This window comes from Diadema setosum, chromosome 4 (assembly GCF_964275005.1).
Source record: "Diadema setosum chromosome 4, eeDiaSeto1, whole genome shotgun sequence".
NCBI classification, from domain to species: Eukaryota; Metazoa; Echinodermata; class Echinoidea; order Diadematoida; family Diadematidae; genus Diadema; species Diadema setosum.
Genome location: NC_092688.1, coordinates 3,665,331 through 3,688,372, shown reverse-complemented (window position 1 = coordinate 3,688,372; position 23,042 = coordinate 3,665,331). Strand labels below are relative to the sequence as shown.

The window sequence follows — 23,042 nt, the reverse complement described above, 5'->3', positions numbered from 1 at the left end:
TGTATGCAGGTGTGTCTTCAATTGAGTTACAACAGTTTTAAAAGATATAAGTGAATGTAGTTTGTGTCTAAATGATTGATTAATGTATAAACGTTTTGAAGGTTATGATTGTGTGCGTGTGTATATGCATGTGTGTGAGTGTGTTTGTGAGGGGATGTGAATGAAAGAAGATGTATTTTGACTGAAGTATAATATGTACAACATCACGCTCATTATCAGTCTCCTATCTGATTCACAGCTACAAAATTATCAAAGCACTGATAATAATTCATATCCGTATTTCAAAATAGATAATCACCAAGACCTGCAACATGCTCTGTCTTAACGCCACTGATTAAATAATTCGACTGTCTACATTTTCTCAAAGTTGGCGTTGTTCAGATTAATAGAGAGTGAAAAAATGAGCAATATCTTGAAGAAAAATTGTGCATTAGATTCATAGTATCTATGGATGTGAAGTTAAACAGTTCTCACTGGGATTATTGTTTGGAGTATGTGAGGAAAATGCTAAATTGGAAAGATAAATATAGAAAATATCTTTCACCACAACCAACTTTACAGTGAAACAACACGACTCTTTGAGAGAAAATCCAAGCCACACACACACACACACACACACACACAAGAAAAAATATATTTTGGGGAAAGTTCGTGTCCATATGCCAATGCAAAAGAAAAAGTGGACAGATGCAGTTGTAATTGTATATTCCTGTGTTTGCATCTGTTTTTTTTTTTTTTAGTTGATTTTTTGAGTGTTTTTTTGTGTACGGCCACTGCGTGTAGTCATGAAGTATTTAGGTCATTAAAATGCGATCATAACTGTGTCAAGTCCATTAAATGAAATACTGCGTACAAAGCGTATGCGAAAATAAAATGCCCCAAAACCTTGTTTTTTCCACAGCTGATCGTTTTTTTCCGCTGTACAAAGCCATAAGGCGTGTTGTCCCTGATAGTGCCTCTTGTGTTTTTGTTTGTATTCTTGTAGTGATTGGTATTCAAATTGCCCTAAAACGCCACAAGATGCCTCTGTGCTGAAATCAAGGTCAACTCTGCCCAGGGAGATCACACCTCCCTGCTCTGTGATTCTGCTGATCAACTATAATCACTGTACCTAAACAATTCGAAAAAAAAATGGTAAAAATACCTATCCCAGAAGGTTTAACTTATCATTATGCTCCATTTCTTGAAATGCCTTTCATTACAAGCCCATTTTAACACTTTCGTCCCCTTTTATCTATCGTTGCATAGAGTTGCTCGACAGGCCAATTTGCGGTGGCGCCATTTGTGACGTTTGTGGTGCCCTGGTGAGAGACAACTAATTCCTTTTCATTTAAACGCCTTTTGTTCTGCTTATCTACTTTAGCATACAATGCCTCGGAGCTACTCTCTATGAGATTTGAATTTACTGCCGTATCTTTGTCGTTGTATTTATGATCTCCTCTCGCATGAGATTCAAGCCCTGGATAGCAGAGTAAAAAGCCTGGGCGAGGATTCAACAGGCTGTAGTCATCCGAGTCGAATGCTGACGGAGATCGTGGTGCTTGGCTAATGGTGATGTCAGCAGCCTCACTTGAGTCCAGCTGGTAGTAAAAGAGTTCCCCGAGGTTCCCCAGAGGTTGGTGATTAGTGCGGAGAGGGGACATAGTGGGCTTTCTCAACGATTCTTCCTCTGCCGTATTATTGTCAGGAATTGGGTAGGCCGTTGTGACCATAGGCAATTTCCGTCCGTCGTATACTACGCTTGCGGCACCGGTGATGTCATAATCACTTTCGCCGTCAATAGTGTTCCAGTCAAGGGTTCCCACAGGTCCTCGTTGTGGGTGGAATTTCAAAGACGTTTCTTCACCTTCGATGTCAGCATCCCAAGTACAGCTAGTATTCTCAGCCCATTTAATCTTCTGCGATATCATGGCACTATGGCCAACGACAGGATCCCGTGCACTATCAAGAGTATTGTAGACAGTCGGGTCAAACAAACGAACCTGTTTGGCCACAGTACCCCTGCCAAAACCACTGGGGACCACGTTGTGGTATTTATATTCCTCCACTCCTCTCCCTGGCTCTGGATCTAATGTTACCGGCGGACGATACGCGCCGCAATGCCCACCACTGTCCACCGGATATGGGTGCTCTGACATTAGTGGGATCTTTGCACCACATCTTCGTACCTCTTCCGCATCCTGGTAGACATGTAACGATTGGTGTGGATCACTTGCAGGTTCTTCGAGGACAGCAGGAATCGGAGGGTCAGTTCTTACTGTGCTGCTGACCCAAGTACGCATTGGGTAATCCAAATTGGCAGAGGGAGTACCAGGGACTGGAGGTTGAACGTTATCGTTATTCATGTCACCATCTCTCTGATTTCGATGTGATGAAGGTTTGTATCTGAAGTAAGTAAGACGAAACACCTTTGCTTATGAGCTCTAAATATTTATGTTTAAAAAACATTTTAAACTGAATTCTATAACATATACACAACTAGAAATGTCGCTATGGCGACTGGTATGCCTCCGCCATAATGCATGATTCTCCTAATACATTGTAGGTCTATAGTACATGTGGACATTGTGTGATTACATTGTTACAAAATTGGCAAAATATTAAAATTATATGTTTGTCACAAATGTGTTGAATATTCACCTTCCTTGACCTATGTTTAATTGGATGAATAGGAGAGCATGTATTTGGGGATTTAAGAACTTTAAATTGACTTTGACCCTTTCATAAGTTTATGCATTGAGTAATTTTCAAGGTATGGAGAAAAAGTGCAATTTCTGTATTGAACAGAAAATTGTTACCATTTTCATCTGGCCTTTGATCCTAATATTCATAAGAGAATCACTGTCAGGCAGAACAGGCATACATGTAAATACACTCAGCAAAAAAAGAAAGTAAATACTTTTTCGAGATCATATTTCTAGGAGATTTCGATGAAAATCAATGCATTATATACCATATTAAAGGTAATTTCATTGGCTATCAAGTTAGTATGTTCATACAAAATGAAATTTTACGCATGAGTGAACACATTCATTTTTACCCGCCAAGACACAAAAGTAAAAATTGCAAAATTTGACAAGTTGTCTTTCACTTGGTAATGCCCTTCAAGATGACAATGACAACAAAAAGCCATTTTCAAACAATGAGAGACATAAATGAAAAGCATAAGCAAGTTTTTGTTCTCTTTATTTCTTTATAACCTCAAACAGAAACAAAATGGGAAACTAAAGGAGGAAAATTAGATTTTCTTGTAAGCTAAAATTTCAAACGACATGGGGAGTAATGGCATAAAGATGAATAAATAAACAGAATTTCTTTATTTTACTCTTTTTAGTAAGTAAGCCAAAGATTCATGAGATGAATTTTAAACCAAATATCATTTACAATTCTCCTATCATTTGAAAACAAATTGAAATTTATACCATTTTTATTAATATTTCTTCGTCTCTTATTTCATTTGAATTTTTGCTTGACCCAAGATTCTTCATTTTTCTCCTTTATTATTTTCTTTATTGATATTTGGGATTCAAAGATATTATAGAGATCAAAGGTTCATTTTTGCAACTAAATTCATGTGTCTAATTGTGTTAAATTTGTCTTTGTTCTTATTGTTATATGGAGAAGCACTTGCGCATGAATGACAACTCGTTCAATTTTGCAATTTTTGCTTTTGTGCCTTCGAAGAGAAAAACAAAGGTGTTCACTCATGCGTAAAGTTTCCCATTTTATTGACCTACTAGGCTGATAGCCAATTACATAACCTTCAATATGATATATAATACATTAACTTTTAGCCAAATATTCTATGAGAAATATAAACCTGAAAAAGTGTTTACCTTCTTTTTTTTTTTTGCTGAGTGTATGTACTAAGTTTCAAGATAACTTGAGCCACTTCCGAGATATGGAGAAAGAAGTAAGTTCAGCACTTTCATTTCATCTTTGACCTTTTGACCTTTGACCTTCTTGGCCAAAAAAAAAACAAAACAGAGAATCTCTATTGGGTTATACACGCATACACCAAGTTAAAAAAAACAAATAATCCTGCTGGCATTGCATAAATATAAGAGAAATAGTAAAATTTTGAAGTATTGCCCTTGACCTTTGACCCCTGACCTTTGACCCCATGAACCCCAAATTCCCTAGATAACCACTGCTAGTCAATACATGCATATATACTATGTTCCATGAAGATACCTTGAACGATTTCCAAGATACGGAGAAAAAAGTGAAATTTTAACATTTTTACTTGACCTTTGGACCTTTGACCTCATGACCCCAAACTTTCACCAGAGAATTTAAAGTGGGTAATACATGTATACACTAAGTGTCAAGAAAAAATCTTCAGGTATTGCATAGATATGGGGGAAATAGTGAAATTTTAAGCATTTTACTTTGACCTTTTGACCTTTGACCTTGAGCATGTGCCCCCAAAAGTTGATAGGCACAACTTCACCCCCTAATACACATACATGCCAAGTTTCATTAGGATAACTCAAAAGGCTTTTTTGTTACGCTGTCCACAAAATTCATTACGGACGGACGGAAGGACGGACGGTCGAAAGGACAGACGGACGGAAGGACGGACGGAAGGACGGACGGACAACCCGACAACATAATGCCTCCGGCACCACTTCGTGGCGGAGGCGTAAAAAATGAACATTAAAAGCAAAACCCAGTTTCTGTAGGCTGAACTCATCAAGTGCATAGAAACTGATAGATAAAAGTGAAATAATCCGCAAAACTTTCAATCTATTCATATTTCCTAAAGTGTAATATCCTTCTAATCCGTAAATCACAATATCTTCAAGAAGTATAACATTTCAACTGTATAAGCAAATGACTAGCGTGACAAATATGTATATATATATATATTACATCATTTCATACTCGATCACTAGGAATTTTATGGAGAAATCAAACTCTCAAAATTGATGTCTTTGTATTGGTTTTGACTTTCGTAAATCCCAATTTCCAAAAACATGAAACATAAAAATTCATCTGCCACTTCTCTCACTTTCAGTTTAATTTCCGAAATCAAACTAAACATGACAAAGTGATTTTCCTAGTAGGCCTAGTGCGTACTTACCCCAAACTGTAACTGTGTATGTGTGTCTTTTTTCTTTAGGTTGATGGCAAAGCAAGGTATATACATTACATACTTACATGAGTTTAGGTTCCTATGCCTTCATGTGGTTAACAAAATGTACACTATGGTGCAAATTTGGTTCAAGGATCAATAAATCTGTCTAATGTGTTATTAATTGTAGAGCATTGTTGACTATGCAATGGACCAGAAAATAATGCGTGTGTCTGTGTATCTTTCCTTTGTTATTGTTCTTTTTTGCGTAAAGTGCTGAATAGACATTCTTCTAATAAGCATATAAACAAACCCGTGTCTTATTTATTTCGTATTTGAATATAATCTCAACAGAATATTTTGTCTTTTATTGGCCAGTGTGCCGTGTCATGGTTTCACCATGTATAGGTAAATAACAGAGTTGTTTTAGTTCCATTTAAATCTCAATCACTCGACCTCAAATGTAGTGTATCTCTGTCCTTAAGCACTTGTTAAGGTTCTCTGCCATATCTGATACACAGAATATCCAGAGCTGAAAATGGTTGAAACGAAAGTGCTGGGCAGAAAAACGTTGTGATCTAGCTTATCTCTTTCCATTCCCATTCTTAATCAACTTGTACTATAATAATGCATATTATGCATATGTTCTAAAAATACAATTGTGTTTTCTTCATTTGTTATTCATTCTAACAATGTACTTTATCAAATCACGTTGGGTTTTTTTTTTTCAACTATTACAAACATGTTCTGCTTATACATTGTGTATAATTTCTCTGTTTTATTAATGGAAATGAAAATTAATTTGAATCTTGAATCTTCGTTACCGTTTAGAGTATTGGTTCCACTTATGATCTTATAATACCAGCCTCATCTCATGAACTGGCTTTGACGGCATTTTCCCCGTCTGTAAAATGCTCGTAGGGACTCCATAATATAACCTGATTTTAAACTTACTTCTTTCTCCGATGCAGGTACCAGGCCGTGATGACGAGGAGAAGCAGCATGATAAAAGCCACAAATGACACTGCCAGTGAAATCAGCAGAAATTTACCCTTTGGCGCAGGAGTAGTGACTGTGCGTAAAGTGGAATTGGTGAATAAACGGCAGAGTTAATAACCACACAAAAATATTGTAGTTTCACTTCCACACACTGTGATAGCTCTTCCACGAAATAAAGCAGCACATGTCTCTGTTATTTATTTTTTTTTTAGCAATCTTTGTTTTTTCCTCTATCTATCTATCTATCCATCTATCTCCCTGTGGGCAGAAATGATTACACGTCTATGATAATGTTGATTATTTTGAACATTAAACGATACATTCTACCTGTCATGGCTATACGCAGCGTGGAGGTGGTGGGGACAGCTGCCTCCTCCCCCCCCCCCCCCCCCATTTTAAAACTCCCTTTGGTGTTTTTTTTCTTCCGACTCAGATATTTCAAGTAATTTGATTATTAAAAGAACAAATCAAACAACAATTAAATAGTTTAGTTCTCTTTTCTTATATTTGTTCAATATATTTCTGTTTATCATATTAGTATGAGGATACGTATGGCATTATCATTCACTGTCGTTTATTTTGTAAATTTTTGCAAATGAGCGCTATCCACCTTCACACCGTAAAGACCGAAAGTGTGCACCAGAACGTTACATTAAAATCATAAACCGCAAAACCTCCCTCGTGTCGGAGGGGGAAACCCCGGCCCGCCCCCTCGCACACTATTCCCTCGCTCCACTCCCTGCGTGTAGCCCCCAACATTGAACATAATCTAGCACTCTTGAAGAGAAAAATGCGTATGGCCATGTAATCTCTGTATTCAACACCTGGCTGTTCACTGGTCCTATTGATAGGGTCCTTAAATTTTAATCGCTAGGACAAGTTCTTAAGTACTTATTGTTTGCAGTTAGTTGTTTAGATGAATTGCAATTATACTATCTGGTCATTACACGAAACGATAATTAGCCAAACCAGGCATTATACCAAGTGAGGATTGGACCAAGCGGGCATTAGACAAAATTGATAGGAGACCAAATGTGGGTTTAGCCGTGGTGGTGTTAGACGAACTGGGAAATAGATCATTGGTCACTAACATCTTTAGGTGTCAGGTTCTAGACCAGGCACTTTTTCTTATTGTCAATTCTTTATGGAGACCATGATTCGCAGGTAGAATGGTTGCGTACTAAAAACATTTCATTGCTTTGTTGGTGGTGACGTAATTGAAATAACAACTGAATATCAACAACCCGAAAACATTTCTTACCAAACATAATGGCTCAAACGATTCACAACGACAGACGCTACTAAGACACTAGTCCACATCTGAGTGATATTGTACACATTTTGTTTCTCTGATGCAATATCTAAGCGTCAGTGTTATATCGATCAATTACAATCAAATCTGTCTATAGCGGCCACCCGAGGAGGAGAAAAGGAATGGCCGTTTTTAGACAGGTATAGCTGCCATGATAATGTGTACCGCATGCTTACGCTGTGCAAGCGCACATGTAAAAATCCATGTAGGACTCGGGGGCGGCGCAGCCGTGGGGGCCGTGGGGGCTCGGGCCCCCACACTTTTTGTGCACCATACAAAGGAATACATAAGGTGTCATCACTTTAGGCCCCCACACTTTTTTCAACCCGGAAGTACGTAAGAAGCACTACAATGGGAGGGGAGAGAATGAGCTGAGGACCTTTTTTTTTTTTTTTTGCTTGTTAGCTCATGAAACCCGGAAGTGGGCCCCCACACTTTTGAAAACAGTGCGCCGGCCCTGGGACTAGGCCTACAAGTCTCCAGTCAGTGTAAGTATACATGTGTTTCAAACATTGAACAATGCAGCTGATTGCGTTCTTCCACACTAGCTTGCATGCAGCAGGCAAGCACTGGACGACGGCATTACTCTGGCTAAATGGTGGGTGATTTCAGAAGTGGTTATCACTGACCTGTTCGCCTTGCACAAGGCCTGTGGCCGCGACACTTGAAATTCTACAATAGGATATGAAGTTCGTGGCCGTTGGCCACTTGACAGCTATGCGGAGGGTATTTGATATGACGTTTTTTTTTTTCGCAGGGGAGGGGATTTTTCAGTGGCCATAGACGACAGGTGGCCGCTATAGACAGTTGGCCGTGAAGGTTGGTTTGACCGTATACTTTCGACTGCATGGCATGAAGGGATTGATGCATTCCAAACTGGTTGATATCCGTCAACAGATAGCGGTACACACAGCAACGTAGCACTACCATTGAGGACGTAACCTCTGTCACACTCCAGGGTTACTGTGGAGTTAAGCCGCGAAGTGGTTGAATCCCATTTTCCGTGCGTTACGTTACCGGGGTAACGACATTCCTGCTCTTTATCTATAAAGGAGAAAATAATCGCAGGAGTGATGGAGATTGTCAGGTTTGCAAAAACGAAAAAGTGTTACGCTTTATACTGTTAAGATTGACTGTCCAATCTTAAAAAGAGAATATCTAAACACTGAAATGGAATAGTAGCCTGCTTAAATCTTTCGTTTTTTCGATGTGCATTTTTTTTTGGCAGTTGTTGGTACATGTTTCCATAAATTAAGAGTTTTACTGAGCAGAACTTGATAACAGTGCTACAAACTTAGTTGTGGTTCTGGTGACCAACACCAAGCTCATCCAACTGTCCAATGGCAATCGAGACCCCTCTTTAGAGACCTGTATTCGAAAATTTTCGGCAGTGCTTCCGAATTATTTTTAAAGCCTATTCCTAACAAGGTTAATGTGACTTGTACATATGTAACACCAAAATACTTTGAAAAGACGGGACAGGTACCCTCGATGTTAGTCTTGATTATCTGGCAAGACGGGACTGATGTATTCCAGACAGGTAGATTGTTGTCTCTAGATGTCACACACTGCAATGTGGCACTGCCATTGATGACGTAACTATCATCGCAGGTGAGAGTTAAAGAAGATCTCAGTGACGTAATGACGGAGTTCCATTCTCCGTTAGACACGTTACCAGGATGATCACATAATACCACTTGATCTTCTATGTATGAAGCAAAAGCAGAAGGAAAGAGAGGAAAGGAAAGATGTGGAGTTAGTTTAGAAAAACATGAACAAACCTTTTCATAATTATAAAGCCTAGTGCTTCAAAATGTAAATTTTACATTACGTCTTTAAGGTTTGTGCTCCTGTACATCATTACTAATTTTCGTCCATTATCATCGGTAAAGCAAATGGTATAAACAACTTTAATTCATAGATTAATTTTGACATGTTATGTTCACTTATATTCTTTGCTGAAAATTGACAAAAAATGAAAGAAAAGGAAAAGAAACAAAGCCAAGAGGTAGAAATTTTTATCTGTCACAAAATTTTATTCACCCTAGTCTCTTTATACTCATCTACAAGCTAGGTGCAGCAACAAGTCATAAACTGTCAAACTTTCTCAACTGTCCTCAACGACCACCTGCTCATAGCGACCACATTAGTCTCCCCACCCCACCCCTCGAGATGGAAACGTGTAGTTGAGAGTCCTAGCGTGACTAATGGCGACCACCTGCCAGACCAGCGACTGATCCCATAGTCATATTTCACCCTTTCGCTTTCTCGGACTCGAGAAGACGAGATCATAACATCTCGCTTTTTAGTCATCTCGGAGTAGACCCGAAAGGATGAGAGACGAGATCTCTGATGAATGTAATACATAGGTGAATATATATGATATATATATATATGTATATACTTATTTATATATATATATATATATGAATATATACGTATATATAATATATATATAGTATATATATATTCATTTATATATATATGTATTCATTTATATTATATATATATATATATATATATATATATATCCCTATGAAAACCCATGCTTATGACTACACTCCAACCAAACAAACGTTAAAAAGTCATTATCCAGGTTTTTGGGGGGGGGGATGAAAAAAAAGGGCATTTTCGGTATTGATTTATTGTAAACGTCTCTATGAAGTCGCTATATTCATTATAATATCTCGACCTATTGGCTGCTTTCTAAATATCTTGTGTTTGTGTGTGTGTGTGTGTGTGTGTGTGTGCATATTGTACATTACTTTCTTATAGAATTGGCTTACAACGACAGCAGCATTGAGCTTATATGAGTTAACTCTACCGCATCTTTGCCCTTTGAGCCGGCAAGTGAACTAATCCTTTATGGTTGAAACCAGCTTGAAATTTCAGTTTACTCAATGACTGCATGGATATATACGTATTAGAGGGGCAGAAGAATTCAGGAGAAGGAAATTGAGTCAGTATGAAAGTTTTAAAAAAAAAGAGAGATCTTACTGTCAACTGCTTGGCAGTATGGGACCGACGAGTTCCAAACCGGGAAGTAAGTCGACCGTCCAGGTAGTCTCACACATTGGAGTGTGGCGCTACCATTGATGGCATAATCTTGGTCACACGTGAGGGTTACCATAGCGCCAAACCATGTGATGTTGGAATCCCATTTTCCGTTTGGGACAAAGTCAAGCTCCTTGCAAAAGCCATGAGATACTAGAAATAAAGATGAGTGTTTATAAAATTTATAGGAACTGCGTTGTCACATTACAATAAACTGCTCCATGCATTAATGGTTACAACTTGCTTTGGCCGAGTCTCCCAAGAGCACAGCATACCGAAATATTCAATGTTAGCAGTTGTGATTTATCTTTAATTGTACATTTCCAGTACGAATGTATACACCATATTGTCTCTGAATACAGCTTGGTGAGTGAATATCTGATTATTAAAAACTGAACACAATAAAGTTTCAACATTAAAAGCAAGTTAAACGTGAAATTCATAAAATTCCAATAATACTGATGTATTATTATCATTGAGCGAAAATGCATTCGAAAATATATCATTAAAGACACAATTCTTCGTGAATTCCTATATCGAAAATCTTTAGATAAATGAAGTAAAGCAATTTCACTTTTACGTTTCAGTTGATACGCTATTCTTTTTACAAATAAATTTACATCATGAAGACTTTCATGTGCATAAACCTGTCAACATGACGAATTAAACAGAACCACAACGTTTCCTTAATGTCCGCAAAATATGCTCTTAAACTGTCTGTTGCATCAGGGACCTGGAATAATTTCTTGTTTGGTTACACACAATTTGATTACAAATTATATATGATAGGTTTTATAGATTTTTGCATAATCATACAGTTTTGAATTTACATCAATATGGTTTCCGAAAGAATTATTCTACAGATTCGGCTTTGGTCCAGTTGTATGATCAAATTACAAACGCAATGGCAAATAGAAAACATGTTATTGGAGTTTTTATGGATTTATCTAAGGCGTTTGATACGTTACAACATGATATCTTATTTAAAAAGTCACAGTTTTATGGTGTTCGCGGTGTTGCACTCTCGTGGTTTAGGGATTATTTATCATGTAGACCGCAATATGTTGTACGTGATGACATGTCGTCAAAATCTTTACAGATAAAATGTGGTGTGCCCCAGGGCTCAATATTAGGTCCCCTTCTATTTTTGTTATATATCAATGATATCGTTAATTCGTCGTCTATATTATCATTTATATTATATGCCGATGACACCAATATCTTTTATTCCCACGATAATATAGAAACGTTAGTATCCACGCTTAATGCAGAGTTACCAAATGTATCATGCTGGTTTAAGAATAATAAATGATCACTTAATATTGATAAAACTAATTATATTTATTTTAAGCATATGAAAACTCACACAGATGATTTTGCAAATAATATAAGGATTAATAATGTACTTCTTGAACGTAAAAGTTCAAGTTTTTAGGCATTTTCATTGATGAAAACTTAACCTGGAATGATCATATACGTCATGTTACAACCTGTATTTCTAGAAATATAGGTATTCTTTCAAAGATGGGAAGTTATCTTCCTGAACTTACTCTTTTTATGCTTTACAATTCTTGAATCCTATCGTATATTACGTATTGTAATTTAGTGTGGGCTACAAGTGCAAAATTAAACTTAACTCTATTTATTTATTACAAAAGAAAGCCATTCGCATCTGTACTGGCTCACAATACTTAGCCCACACCAATCCACTTTTTTATCAGTTAAAAACACTGAATATATTTGATATAAATACCTTTCACTCTTTGCTTTTTATGTTTAAGTATTTGAACAACTTACTTCCAAACACTTTTCATGATTCCTTTAAACTGAATTATACTGCCCATTCGTATCCCACTCGTAATTCGCAAAATTTATATTTAGTAAATCCCAAATTATTAATTGTTTTAAGGCTAGATTGAAAACTACGTTACTGTCAGATTACAATCTATAAACATAGCATCTGAATATAGATTTTGTTTTGTTTCATCACATTTCTTTTCCTGTAAATTGGATTTAAAACTACAACAAATATACGCAATGTTTCTGTGTCTATCATTTAATTTCATTCCCATTACCTTCGGCATCACCACCATCACTTTCATCTTCATTATCACATTTTTTCCTCATCATTGCCCTGTCATCATCGTCATCATCGTCATCATCATCATCATACTTCACTTTATTTTTATTCGTATCTATGCACTAGAATATAAAACATAATGCATTTACAGTGTATTATATTTTGTAGTATATCCCCATTCCGCAAACAATATATGTGTATTATGTACATAGGTCCCTGAGCTGCCGCGTGTTCAAGCTTTTGCTTATAGTGGCAGTCCTTCTTCTGCATAATTTCTCAGGTAATTATTTGGAAATTTGGTAATACGAGTTATATTTTGTTAATGGAATTGATTTACACATCAATTTTCCTTCTTTGAATTATGTACATTGTAATCTGCTTACTGATATTCTATGTGATATTACTGAAAAGATCTTGATTATGTATGAGATTGTGTTGGAAGAAAATTAATTCAAACAAACAAACAAACAAACAAACATGAAAAGTGATTATGAAAATTATTCATCTTAAGGTTAAATTGCGATTTTTTTTTAATAATAATCATATCAAAAGCCATTGGAATTATGGAATGGGGTCATATTGTCTGTCTGTTTGCACTGTTTGAAACAATTCAGATTTTTGTCGTGCACCATTTGAAAATATTGCACCAGGAAGTAAACTACTTGCAAGCGATTGGATAAATCGATCACGTGCTGGGGTCTTCATTTTCGTGTAGACAAAGGACAACTGCTGATGAAGACAATGGCATGACACGAATTGAAACAATAATTCTTTATGTTCTATACAACAATTGAAACAACAATTCTTTATGTTCTATACAACGCTGAAACCTCTGAGACCCCTAATTGGTAACGCGGGTTATTCAAATGGAAGTCCATGCCTTTGCTAAATACTTGGACTAACCCATTAATGTATTGAAAGTGAATATCTTTTGATGATGTGTAAAGACAGATTGTCTTAGCCTCGTGGTCTAAAATGCTATTCCGGCGAGTGTGGTAATTTCGTCTCTAGTATCATAGCCTTGCTTGGATACAATTTTAAAATCTTCTTAGGTAAATTACTTACCATTGAATGCATAATACACAGAAGGTTTGAATTTCAGTTCCGCCATGCTTGGACAAGACCAAACGTGAAGATTAGTTTCAGAAGAGGACATGACAGCAAATGTCTCTGATGGGACGCACACGCATGCGCCTTGGTGTATAACAGCTACATCAGCGACCTGTCTTTGTTCTCGACACGTGGAGGCGCACTCTGCATTAGATTCAACGTCATGTCTGATGAAATTCTGAAATAGTGGACTATCCGACGAGCTCGGCTCTCTCGTGTAGCATCCTAGATATCCAGGTCCTGCAGGAAGCAATAGAATATCCCACGATAAATCCCTTATAAATTTTACATTTGCATGATAATCACCTCAATAATAATGCCTTGTTCAACAAGGTTACGTCTTCCGCGATAACATAGTTCTTCAGGATCTGCCATGTATTACCCAAGCACTGCCACGTACCTATTTTCACACCTACCGCTGTAGGTCAAGATTGAACGCGTGAGACAGGATTCGAACCCAAGACTTGGTCTTACAAATCACCATGATCATTGCAGAGCCTAGTACAACATATACTTTTATGATTTTATGGTGTGTGTTTTTTTCAGTGGAATGGAGATGAAAGAGTGCAAAGGATTGCAAGGCGTGACATTTTCGTCAAACTCTTTGTTACTCTCGACTTGTTGCTGTATAGTATGAAAGCATTGTTGTCTTTCATTGGTCTTGCGGTGTTTTCCACATTAAATGTTTTCCATGAATTCTTAACCAGCATTGTAATATTATCACCAGGACGCCAGTATGCCAATACCAGCATACTATAATAAAGACACGTACATTTGTTAGGCGTTTTTTTTTTTTTTCACATTCAGGCTGTATACATTGTGGGACATTTACAACGTGTGAAGACAAGATGTTTAAGACTTGGATACAGTATGCATCAGTTAGAATGTTCAGTGTTCTGTTCCATCTATGGTATTTGGTAAACATCTATTTAGATAAACTGAATTTAATCTGAGAGATTTTTTTCACTGACCCACAAGATACTGTGTGTACTTCTATTATTGGCCCACAGTCAATGACTGGCTCGACCAGGTTTGCATTCAACTAACTAAGTCATGTACTTCTATTATTTCAATTCATCAGACAAGAACTCTTTTGTCATTCCCATTTTGCACAAAACCGCCCGCCAGTGCATGCGGCATGGTTTCATTGTTCTCGTGAGCCCCTCTAAATGACAAAGTATTGAGACAACTCGGATTTTCACAGTATGCACTGCCCATTGTGGCTGTCCCTATTTCGTATCAATCATTATAATTCCATTACAATTAAGTTTATCCAGGCTCAGATTGTCAAGACATTTGAACGAGAGTGTCTTACTATTCTATTCCATCCTGGTAGACCTATTCACAAACATCCATTTAGCCAAATGATGAACCACAAAGTAATGCGAACATGTCAGGTGTTATATCATTTTCTAGCCTACGGTTAATGACTCTTGGTCTTCCAGGTTTTCCTGGAGAATTCAACTCAGTACGTTGTTCAATGCCACATAGCAATATTCCAATCCTGAGGCGACAACTCGATCGTCATTCCACATTATATACGAATATACAACTGTATGTGCAGCCAGGTTCTGTTCCATTTCTTTTTTTTGTGTGTGTGTGTGACCCTCTATTAAAAGAGGGTAATGAAACAACTAGCACTTTCACAGTGTTTAAAGACAGCATGTTTCTGCATGAATATGTCAGTGCATTTATTTTATCCCTGGTGCTGCAAACACCGATTTGGTTTAACTGCCATAAATTTGATAATTTTTTTTTTGAAAGATAATAAAAAATATGCACGGGAAATTTAGTCCAGTACGACGACCCTTGTCCAATGACTTTAAGCCCACCAAGTTTCTCTAAGTTCATTAATCGTATTAAGTTGTATACTGTTAGCTCCTTTGGTTTCGTAATAGCTCACAATAATTTCAGTACTTCACACAAGGCTATTTGCTGCTAAATTCCATTTTTTTGTACCTCTCCAGAGCTGAGATTGTTATACCAGCTTGATTTTTTTTAGTCAATACACCAATGTCACTGCTCCTGTCATCTTCTTGCTCAATCACTCTGGGTTCAATGAGACTCGTATGTATCGTGATTCTCTTCGCAATCACTTTGTTTGTTTTTTTCTCGTAAATATATAAAAAGTAATTATTTAGATAATATTTGCTGTATATAATTACCCATTTTGGTACCCCTGGCAGACTGCCAAATACTGTTGTAGGTTTTTTTTTTTTTACCCATTAATTCTTCCCGCATATTCCAGACATTGTATATTTTTCTAGTTCTGTATACGGTGACTCTAGTTTCAAGTAAATAATTTAGACGCTGCACTCTTTATCACATACACTCAAGATGAATGCACACGCACGCACGCTCAGCGCACATGCACACACAGACACCTGCACTTGCACTCAAACCTCTTCCCACAACCCTTCAATTTCTACTCATACCCCCACACCGACAATGATCCCTCATGGTATGATCTTTGATGATCAAAGCTTGAATGACTCCGAAAGTAGTTATTACACAACTGCCGAGTTTAATGCACTCATAAAACAAAATAAATTTCAATCATTTTTGGATTTGTTTAGTCTTCTTCACATCAATGCCAGAAGTTTTAAATAAATAAGAATTTTGATTCCATAGAATCATTTCTTTCCTCTTTACAAAATTTTCAATTTAGTATAATTGGCATATCAGAAACTTGGCTTAATACAAATTCATCACCAATGTTTAATTTAGAACATTATCGAATGTATCGTTCTGATTGTTACTTAGGCAAGGGAGGTGGGGTTGCTTTCTACATCAGAAATAACATTGATATAAAAGTCAGGCATGACTTACACATCGAGGGTACGGAAGATATTTTTGTTGAAATTGTGAACAGTAAAGCAAAAAATATAATAATAGGTAATATATATAGGTCCCCAAGAAATAACATTGATTGTTTTTTAGAAAGTTTTGATCAAATTCTGAGTATTATTTCTCAGGAAAAGAAAGACACTTTCATAATGGGAGATTTTAATATTGATCCTTTAAATAATTCTGATAATCATACAATGCAGTTGCTAAGTTATTGGCAACTTTCTCATTTCAACCACATATCAACAACCCAACAAGAATTTCTAGTACATCAAAAACTCTTATTGATAACATATTTTCAAATGTAATAAACACAGAATTCACAAATGGTATATTTTATTATGATATATCCGATCATTTACCTGTTTTTACCATCAACAATAGTTCTTTGCAAACAAAACAATATTTTGAAAATAAAAAAATCTCAAATGTATTATAAGGAAACAGAAAGTAATATAAATTCTTTGATATATGATTTAGCGCAGGAAGAATGGGGCGATGTATTTGATGAAAGCAATGCTGATACTGCTTATGAAAAATTTATCAGCAGATTATTGTATTATTATCAGAAAAATATTCCTTTGGTTAAACGGAAACCTTTAAAGAAAAATAGACAACCCTGGATTACCAAAGATATTATGCGGTCTATATCAACCCGTAATAAGTTATATAAGCAAGCAATAAAGAATCAAAGTAATAACTCATTTATGAAATACCGGAAATATAGAAATCAATTAACATCAGTAATAAGATTGTCCCGAAAATTGTATTATTCAACTAATATAGAAAAAAATAAGGATAATCTTTTTTTCATTGTGGAAAACTGTCAATGCTCTTATGGGAAAGACGGTAAAAGAAACTACCAACTCTATCATCATTGACAATGAGGAAATTACTGATTTCACCACAATTGCCAATTCATTTAATGATTATTTTATAAATATTGGTCCTAGTTTAGCATTTAATATGAATTCATGTAATACACATTTTACTGATTATTTACCCAATCCTTGTGAAAATTCATTATTTCTCACGCCTACCAATGATCATGAAATAATCAATGTTGTTCAGAATCTGAAAACAACTAAATCGAGTGGGCATGATGGTCTTAGTGTTCATTTGAAACAAATAATTTTTTACATTGTAAGCCCCCTAACTCACGTATTTAATATGTCTCTTTCAACAGGCATTTTTCCGAACTCATTCAAACTTGCAAAAGTTATTCCCATTCATAAAAAAGATGACTTTAAATTAATGAGTAATTATAGACCAATTTCATTATTACCAAGTATATCCAAAGTTCTTGAAAATATTGTGTATAAAAGGTTATATCAGTTTTTACAAACCAATGATTTATTGATACCCAATCAATTTGGATTTAGAAGTGAATATTCTATACTGACTATGCAATCGCTCACATGTGTGATAAAATGATTGAAGCTTTTGCTGATAAAAAGCATGTTATAGGTATATACATGGATTTGTCGAAAGCATTCGACACCATCGACCATGAAGTATTGATACATAAACTTAATACGTATGGAATACGAGGTCAAGCTTTGCTCTGGTTTATAAATTATTTGCAAAACCGTCAACAGTATGTTAGTTTTCAGTCTTATGAATCACACAAACTTGATATTAAATGTGGGGTACCTCAAGGCTCCATTTTAGGGCCTCTGTTGTTTAACATTTATATAAATTATATTATAGGTTCTTTTCCATCTTTGAATTTTATACGTTTTGCTGATGATACATCCATTATTACATCAGATTATGATATAGGGACACTTGTTAATCGTTTGAACACTGAATTATTGAATATATTGAATTGGTTTAAATCAAACAAGTTATCTTTAAATGTTAATAAGACAAATTGTGTTCATTTTAGAAAAACCTACTCACAGGATCATAATGTCAACATATCAATTGATGGGTTTTCTCTTTGCGAGAAACAGGTTATTAGATTTTTAGGCATTACAATCGATTCTCATTTGACATGGAACGAACATATATCCTGTTTACAAAGGACCCTATCAAGAAATATTGGTGTACTCTGGAAGTTGAAAGATCTCTTATCAGAACGATCCCTGATTATTTTATATAATTCTTTAATTTTGCCTCATATATTGTATTCAAATATTGTATGGGGAAATTGTAGTATTACTAAACTGAATTCATTGTATTTACTCCAAAAGCGTGCTATTCGTATTATTACTAATTCCACATATTTATCTCATACAGATCCTTTATTTCATCGTTTGCATACTTTGAAGCTTCAGGACATCCACATTTTACAAACAGGTATATTTGTGTACAAGTATGCAACAAATCAACTTCCCTCTTTATTTCATAATATTTTTCACTTAAATTCGAATATACACACATATCCAACTCGCCGTTCGACAGATTTTCACCTTGTTAACCCAAAAACTGTTTTAGCTCAGAAATCAATTTGACATTACGGTCCCGATGTCTGGAATAACCTACCTGATCAATTAAAGCAGTGTACTTCACTGTTTTTCTTTAAAGCTCATTTAAAAAAGTATTTATTATGTTTCCAGTTAGTAGTCTTTGATCAATGTACTTTTTCTTCTTTTTTTCTGAAGTCTCAATAAGCCCTGATCCATGCAAAGTGTTGTTTTTTTTTTTCATTCCCTCCCGTTCCTTTCTTTGATAATGATATTGCATACATTCATTAAAGCGTATACCTTACCCCAAAAATAGGCATGCTACAGCATTTATTCTCTCTTGCACTGTCACCTGCACACACGACGCACTGTCACTCGCACACACCTACACTTTTATTGTCTACTATACCATGCAGCAGTCAATGGTGCTGCGTGCTGTTTTTTTTTTCTTGTTTTAAAGCGCCAAGTCACTATTTTTCTTTTCTGTTTTTTTGTTTTCTGTAGCAAAATGTGTTTTGTGTATTAAGATTAAAAGTTTTATGAGTACATATATAATTGGTGTTGTATTACATTGGTATCACATATTCAGATAGGGCCTCATCCACGTCAAGCTCTGCTTATGATGACGGTCCCCTGTATTGATTTCTCCTTTGTTAATAGATACAGTATGCCTTAATATGTTATTTTGATTCATAATTATGCCACTTCAGACTGAATGATGTTACGCAAATGATTTTTCTTTGTATTGATGTGTATGTATCTGTATCATTTTGTTTTCATTTGCAATTGTATTCGGAGAAAGAAAATGCAGAAATAAACCAAACAAACAAACAAACAAACATCTTCTTCAAAGCAAAAAAGCAAACAAAGTCCCATTATCATTGACACCAGTATTTCTCACCTCTGCATTTCAGCTTCACAGCTTTCTCAGATGGGCATTCAGCTCTTGTCCAGGAGCAGTTCAACATGCTTCGCAAACCTATGTATGTTGTTTTGTGAAGCAGAATTAAAATTAGCAGTATTTTAAAAGGCTTCTTTTCTCAAAATCATAAAGAAGAAGCATGTCCTTGCTAAAATCGATATCAATGCATATAAACTAACGTACATCATTGTAACAGTAATTTATAATTATATGATTTTAATTCCGATGTAACAAACCAGCAAAAACTTGGTGTGATTGAAAATTGAAAAGGGATATATCTTTAGGCCAGTGTTTTGTTTGAAGAGATTTCGCGATGTAACCTCAGACATCTCCTTACTTAAGGATTAATACCTAGATAGATTTTTCTATCTCATTTGGATCTCCTCATCTTATTATATTATGGCAATCTTTCTCCCTTCTGCAGATTATGTCTTATTTATGAAGTAAATCTTCAGAAGAAAAAAAAGTATGAAGGCATATCCGGCATGTAGACCACACAAATGTGTTTCACTTGATACGTCCTTAACCATAGCCGGAGGACGGAATAGATGCACAACTACATTGATCATATTCATAATCAAGTCGCGCATTTCTGAGCTCAAGTAGGTTGCTGTTGGTGCCGTTTTGTTTCCAGTATTTCCGTGTTCATCAAGAAAATGATCTTACTTATCGTTCTGATAGATACGGAGTTTGTTAATTTCTAAACAAATGTTCAATACATTTTTTCTTTGTATATATATCAAAACACCTATGTAAAAAATCATGGCAAACAAGCGTAAGAGATTCTTTCAATGAATCTTCAGCACCGGCGTGTACGGGCGTGTGAGCAGGGAATCAAAACTTTCACAAGTACATATACATACATATAAAAAAAAATCGATATATGTCCCGACATTTAAAATGCTCTCAGTATTAAATCTTATATGTTGGAAAGAGCACATGATATCCTTAATACATAACGATACTGTGCTGGAGGCTCGGTAAAGCTGTGTTTAAAGGTCCAGATTACCTTCGGAAGCAGTGATTTAAAAAATGTCCAAGATACCACATTCAATGCATAATGTGTAGGTCAGTTGTGTCACGAAACATCCTACCATATTAAATTTTCGCAGTAAAGAATAAAATATAAAGAGATATCAGTATTTTTCTCAATAAACCATAACTGTAGACGGTTTAGTCTGGAAACATTCTTATTATAACTATTGTTCGCATTTTGTGTATCTAACAATACTTAACATCGATTATACAGATTCAAAATTTTACATTGGTTGTTTCTATCCCTAATTCAAATTTAAGAACTATTTTGAAGCACCCAAATGCTGTGTTTTGTTTCATCTCCAAATGCTAAATTAACCCTTTAAGTCACAGCCCCTTCTCCCACAAACTGGCCTACCATCAGTGATTACTTGTTGAAAGACAATACACCTCTCCCTCTCTCTCCTGTCTTTCAATGAACGAGTTTCAACAAATTCCATTTCTCCTCCCAATTCTTGTATGTTAGTATGTATCATATTGTATTTATATTGTACATGGGATTCTATGTTTGAATAAAATAACGACTGCTGCTTTTCATTTTGCATTTTCATAGAATAATATCGTATATTTGAGGTGATTACAATATCTGTTTCAACTGTTAGATTCAAATAATATCATACTCAATTAGTTCGTTCAATTGACTTTGTATGACATTCATTTGATAACACTACATTTATCTTGTTTAAAGAAATTCAGAATCAAAATTAATCAATCAATCAATCAATTAATTGATTATATCAATCTACAACTAAGCAACCGGGAAGGCTCATCAAGACTGTGGTTCAGTTTCATGGTTCATCTCTCGAGACCGACATCCTAGTCATACAACCCACGAGTTCGACAATGAAAACATGTCCATGAGTTATACAGCCCACGAGGCAGACAGCCCATGAGTTCGACACTAGGCAAAGATAGCCTGTAAGTTCGTCACTATAGGTAAAAACAACACACGAGTTCGACACCACAGCACACGCTTTAATGTGTCGGTGTTGTGGGTCTTAGTGTCGAACTCATGGGCTGTACGACTTGTGGGTTGTATGAATCATGGACTTTATGACTCATGTCGGACCCATGACGTGCATCCAAGTTTCCCCTTTGAATTGGAATTATACAAATACAGGAATGAGGGAACTTTCTTCTCGAACACACGAGTACAACTACATTACGCAAACACCGAACTGTCTCACGAATTGCAAATAGGGCCTATACTGTGATGTTCAGTCCCACGTATACAATACATTGGCATGGGTGATCTACACTGTGCACTGCTTCCCTACTAAATGCTACATTATGACATCATTAAAATCAAACACAGAGTAAGAAAAAAACCAAACAAACAGACAGACGAATAAAAACTTACGTGTAGGGCAATTTCTGGCCTTCACCCATTTTGTTGCGTGTAAGTGAAAAGGCAACATTACACTAGAGATAATCTGGAATGATGGGAAACCAAGCTCCTCACAGATGGAATCAGCTACCTGCTCAGTGAATCCATCACTGCAAACAAAGCTATCTGTAGCTGATAGCACAGCTACAAAGCCCTCCAGAGGAGAAGGATGTCCAATGAGTTTCAAGGTCGATTCATCTTTATTGAAATAACGACAAATTAGTTCTTCTTGGAAATGAATGTGCTGAATAATATTCTCGGTATTGCGTCGAGTGAAGTGTTCGACGGGGATTTTATCTGAGCCCACGAGTAACGATTCCCAATAATGTAAAAGAAAAACTTGAGGTGTTACTAGGGCTTTATTTCAAAATTTATAGCACATTACATCAGTAAACCATAAGAATATTCAAACCAGATCATCCATTGACCAGTGCAGAAACAAAACAAAAGTTTTATTGTTCTCCTGACTTCTTTGAGTACGACATTATTTGGATAGGAACTATCCCCTTCTGATTGTCACAATATCCAATTATCTCTATTTAATCCTTAGACTAAATAAGTAATCCTTTTAACTTTGATTGGAAAATAGATCCAGTGACATATCTTGTCGCTTCTTTAGACCTTTATATTTTTCAATCGTACTACTTTTATTTGCCAATGATTGATGATCACTGTTCTATTTGGCGATGTGCTTATTTTATTCTAGTTACAGTTGATTGGTCAGTAAAAACACTCAACAACAGAAAGAACATGGCAAACAAACCTGGAAAAAAAATATATATATAATTCAGCAGTCAACGTAGTAGTTTCC

At 35.9% G+C, this 23,042-nt stretch overlaps 2 protein-coding genes across 2 annotated transcripts in view; both read right to left on the bottom strand.

Annotated features, from left to right (window-relative positions):
* Nucleotides 1-1,211: 1,211 nt before the first annotated feature.
* On the bottom strand, nt 1,212-6,081 carry LOC140226765 (uncharacterized). Its single transcript, XM_072307194.1, has 2 exons — nt 6,032-6,081; nt 1,212-2,385 (listed from the first exon to the last, which is right to left on the bottom strand). Exons 1-2 carry the CDS (start codon nt 6,079-6,081, stop codon nt 1,212-1,214), a joined length of 1,224 nt encoding a protein of 407 aa, XP_072163295.1.
* A 597-nt stretch (nt 6,082-6,678) lies between these two features.
* LOC140227304 (E-selectin-like) overlaps nt 6,679-23,042 on the bottom strand; it is a 51,767-nt gene continuing 35,403 nt past the window's right edge. The window contains exons 5-7 of the mRNA XM_072307726.1: nt 8,875-9,090; nt 8,226-8,432; nt 6,679-6,686 (exon numbers count right to left, since the gene is read on the bottom strand). Of these exons, the coding sequence (XP_072163827.1) occupies nt 6,679-6,686; nt 8,226-8,432; nt 8,875-9,090 (431 nt within the window). The remainder of the gene's footprint in view (nt 6,687-8,225; nt 8,433-8,874; nt 9,091-23,042) is intronic.

Bases quoted from the DNA above. Each gene is read 5' to 3' on its own strand.
- LOC140226765 (XM_072307194.1), bottom strand. From the start codon at position 6,081: ATGCTGCTTCTCCTCGTCATCACGGCCTGGTACCTGCATCGGAGAAAG. The intron at 2,386-6,031 runs GTAAGTTTAAAA...TACTTACTTCAG, and splicing joins TACCTGCATCGGAGAAAGAA to ATACAAACCTTCATCACATC.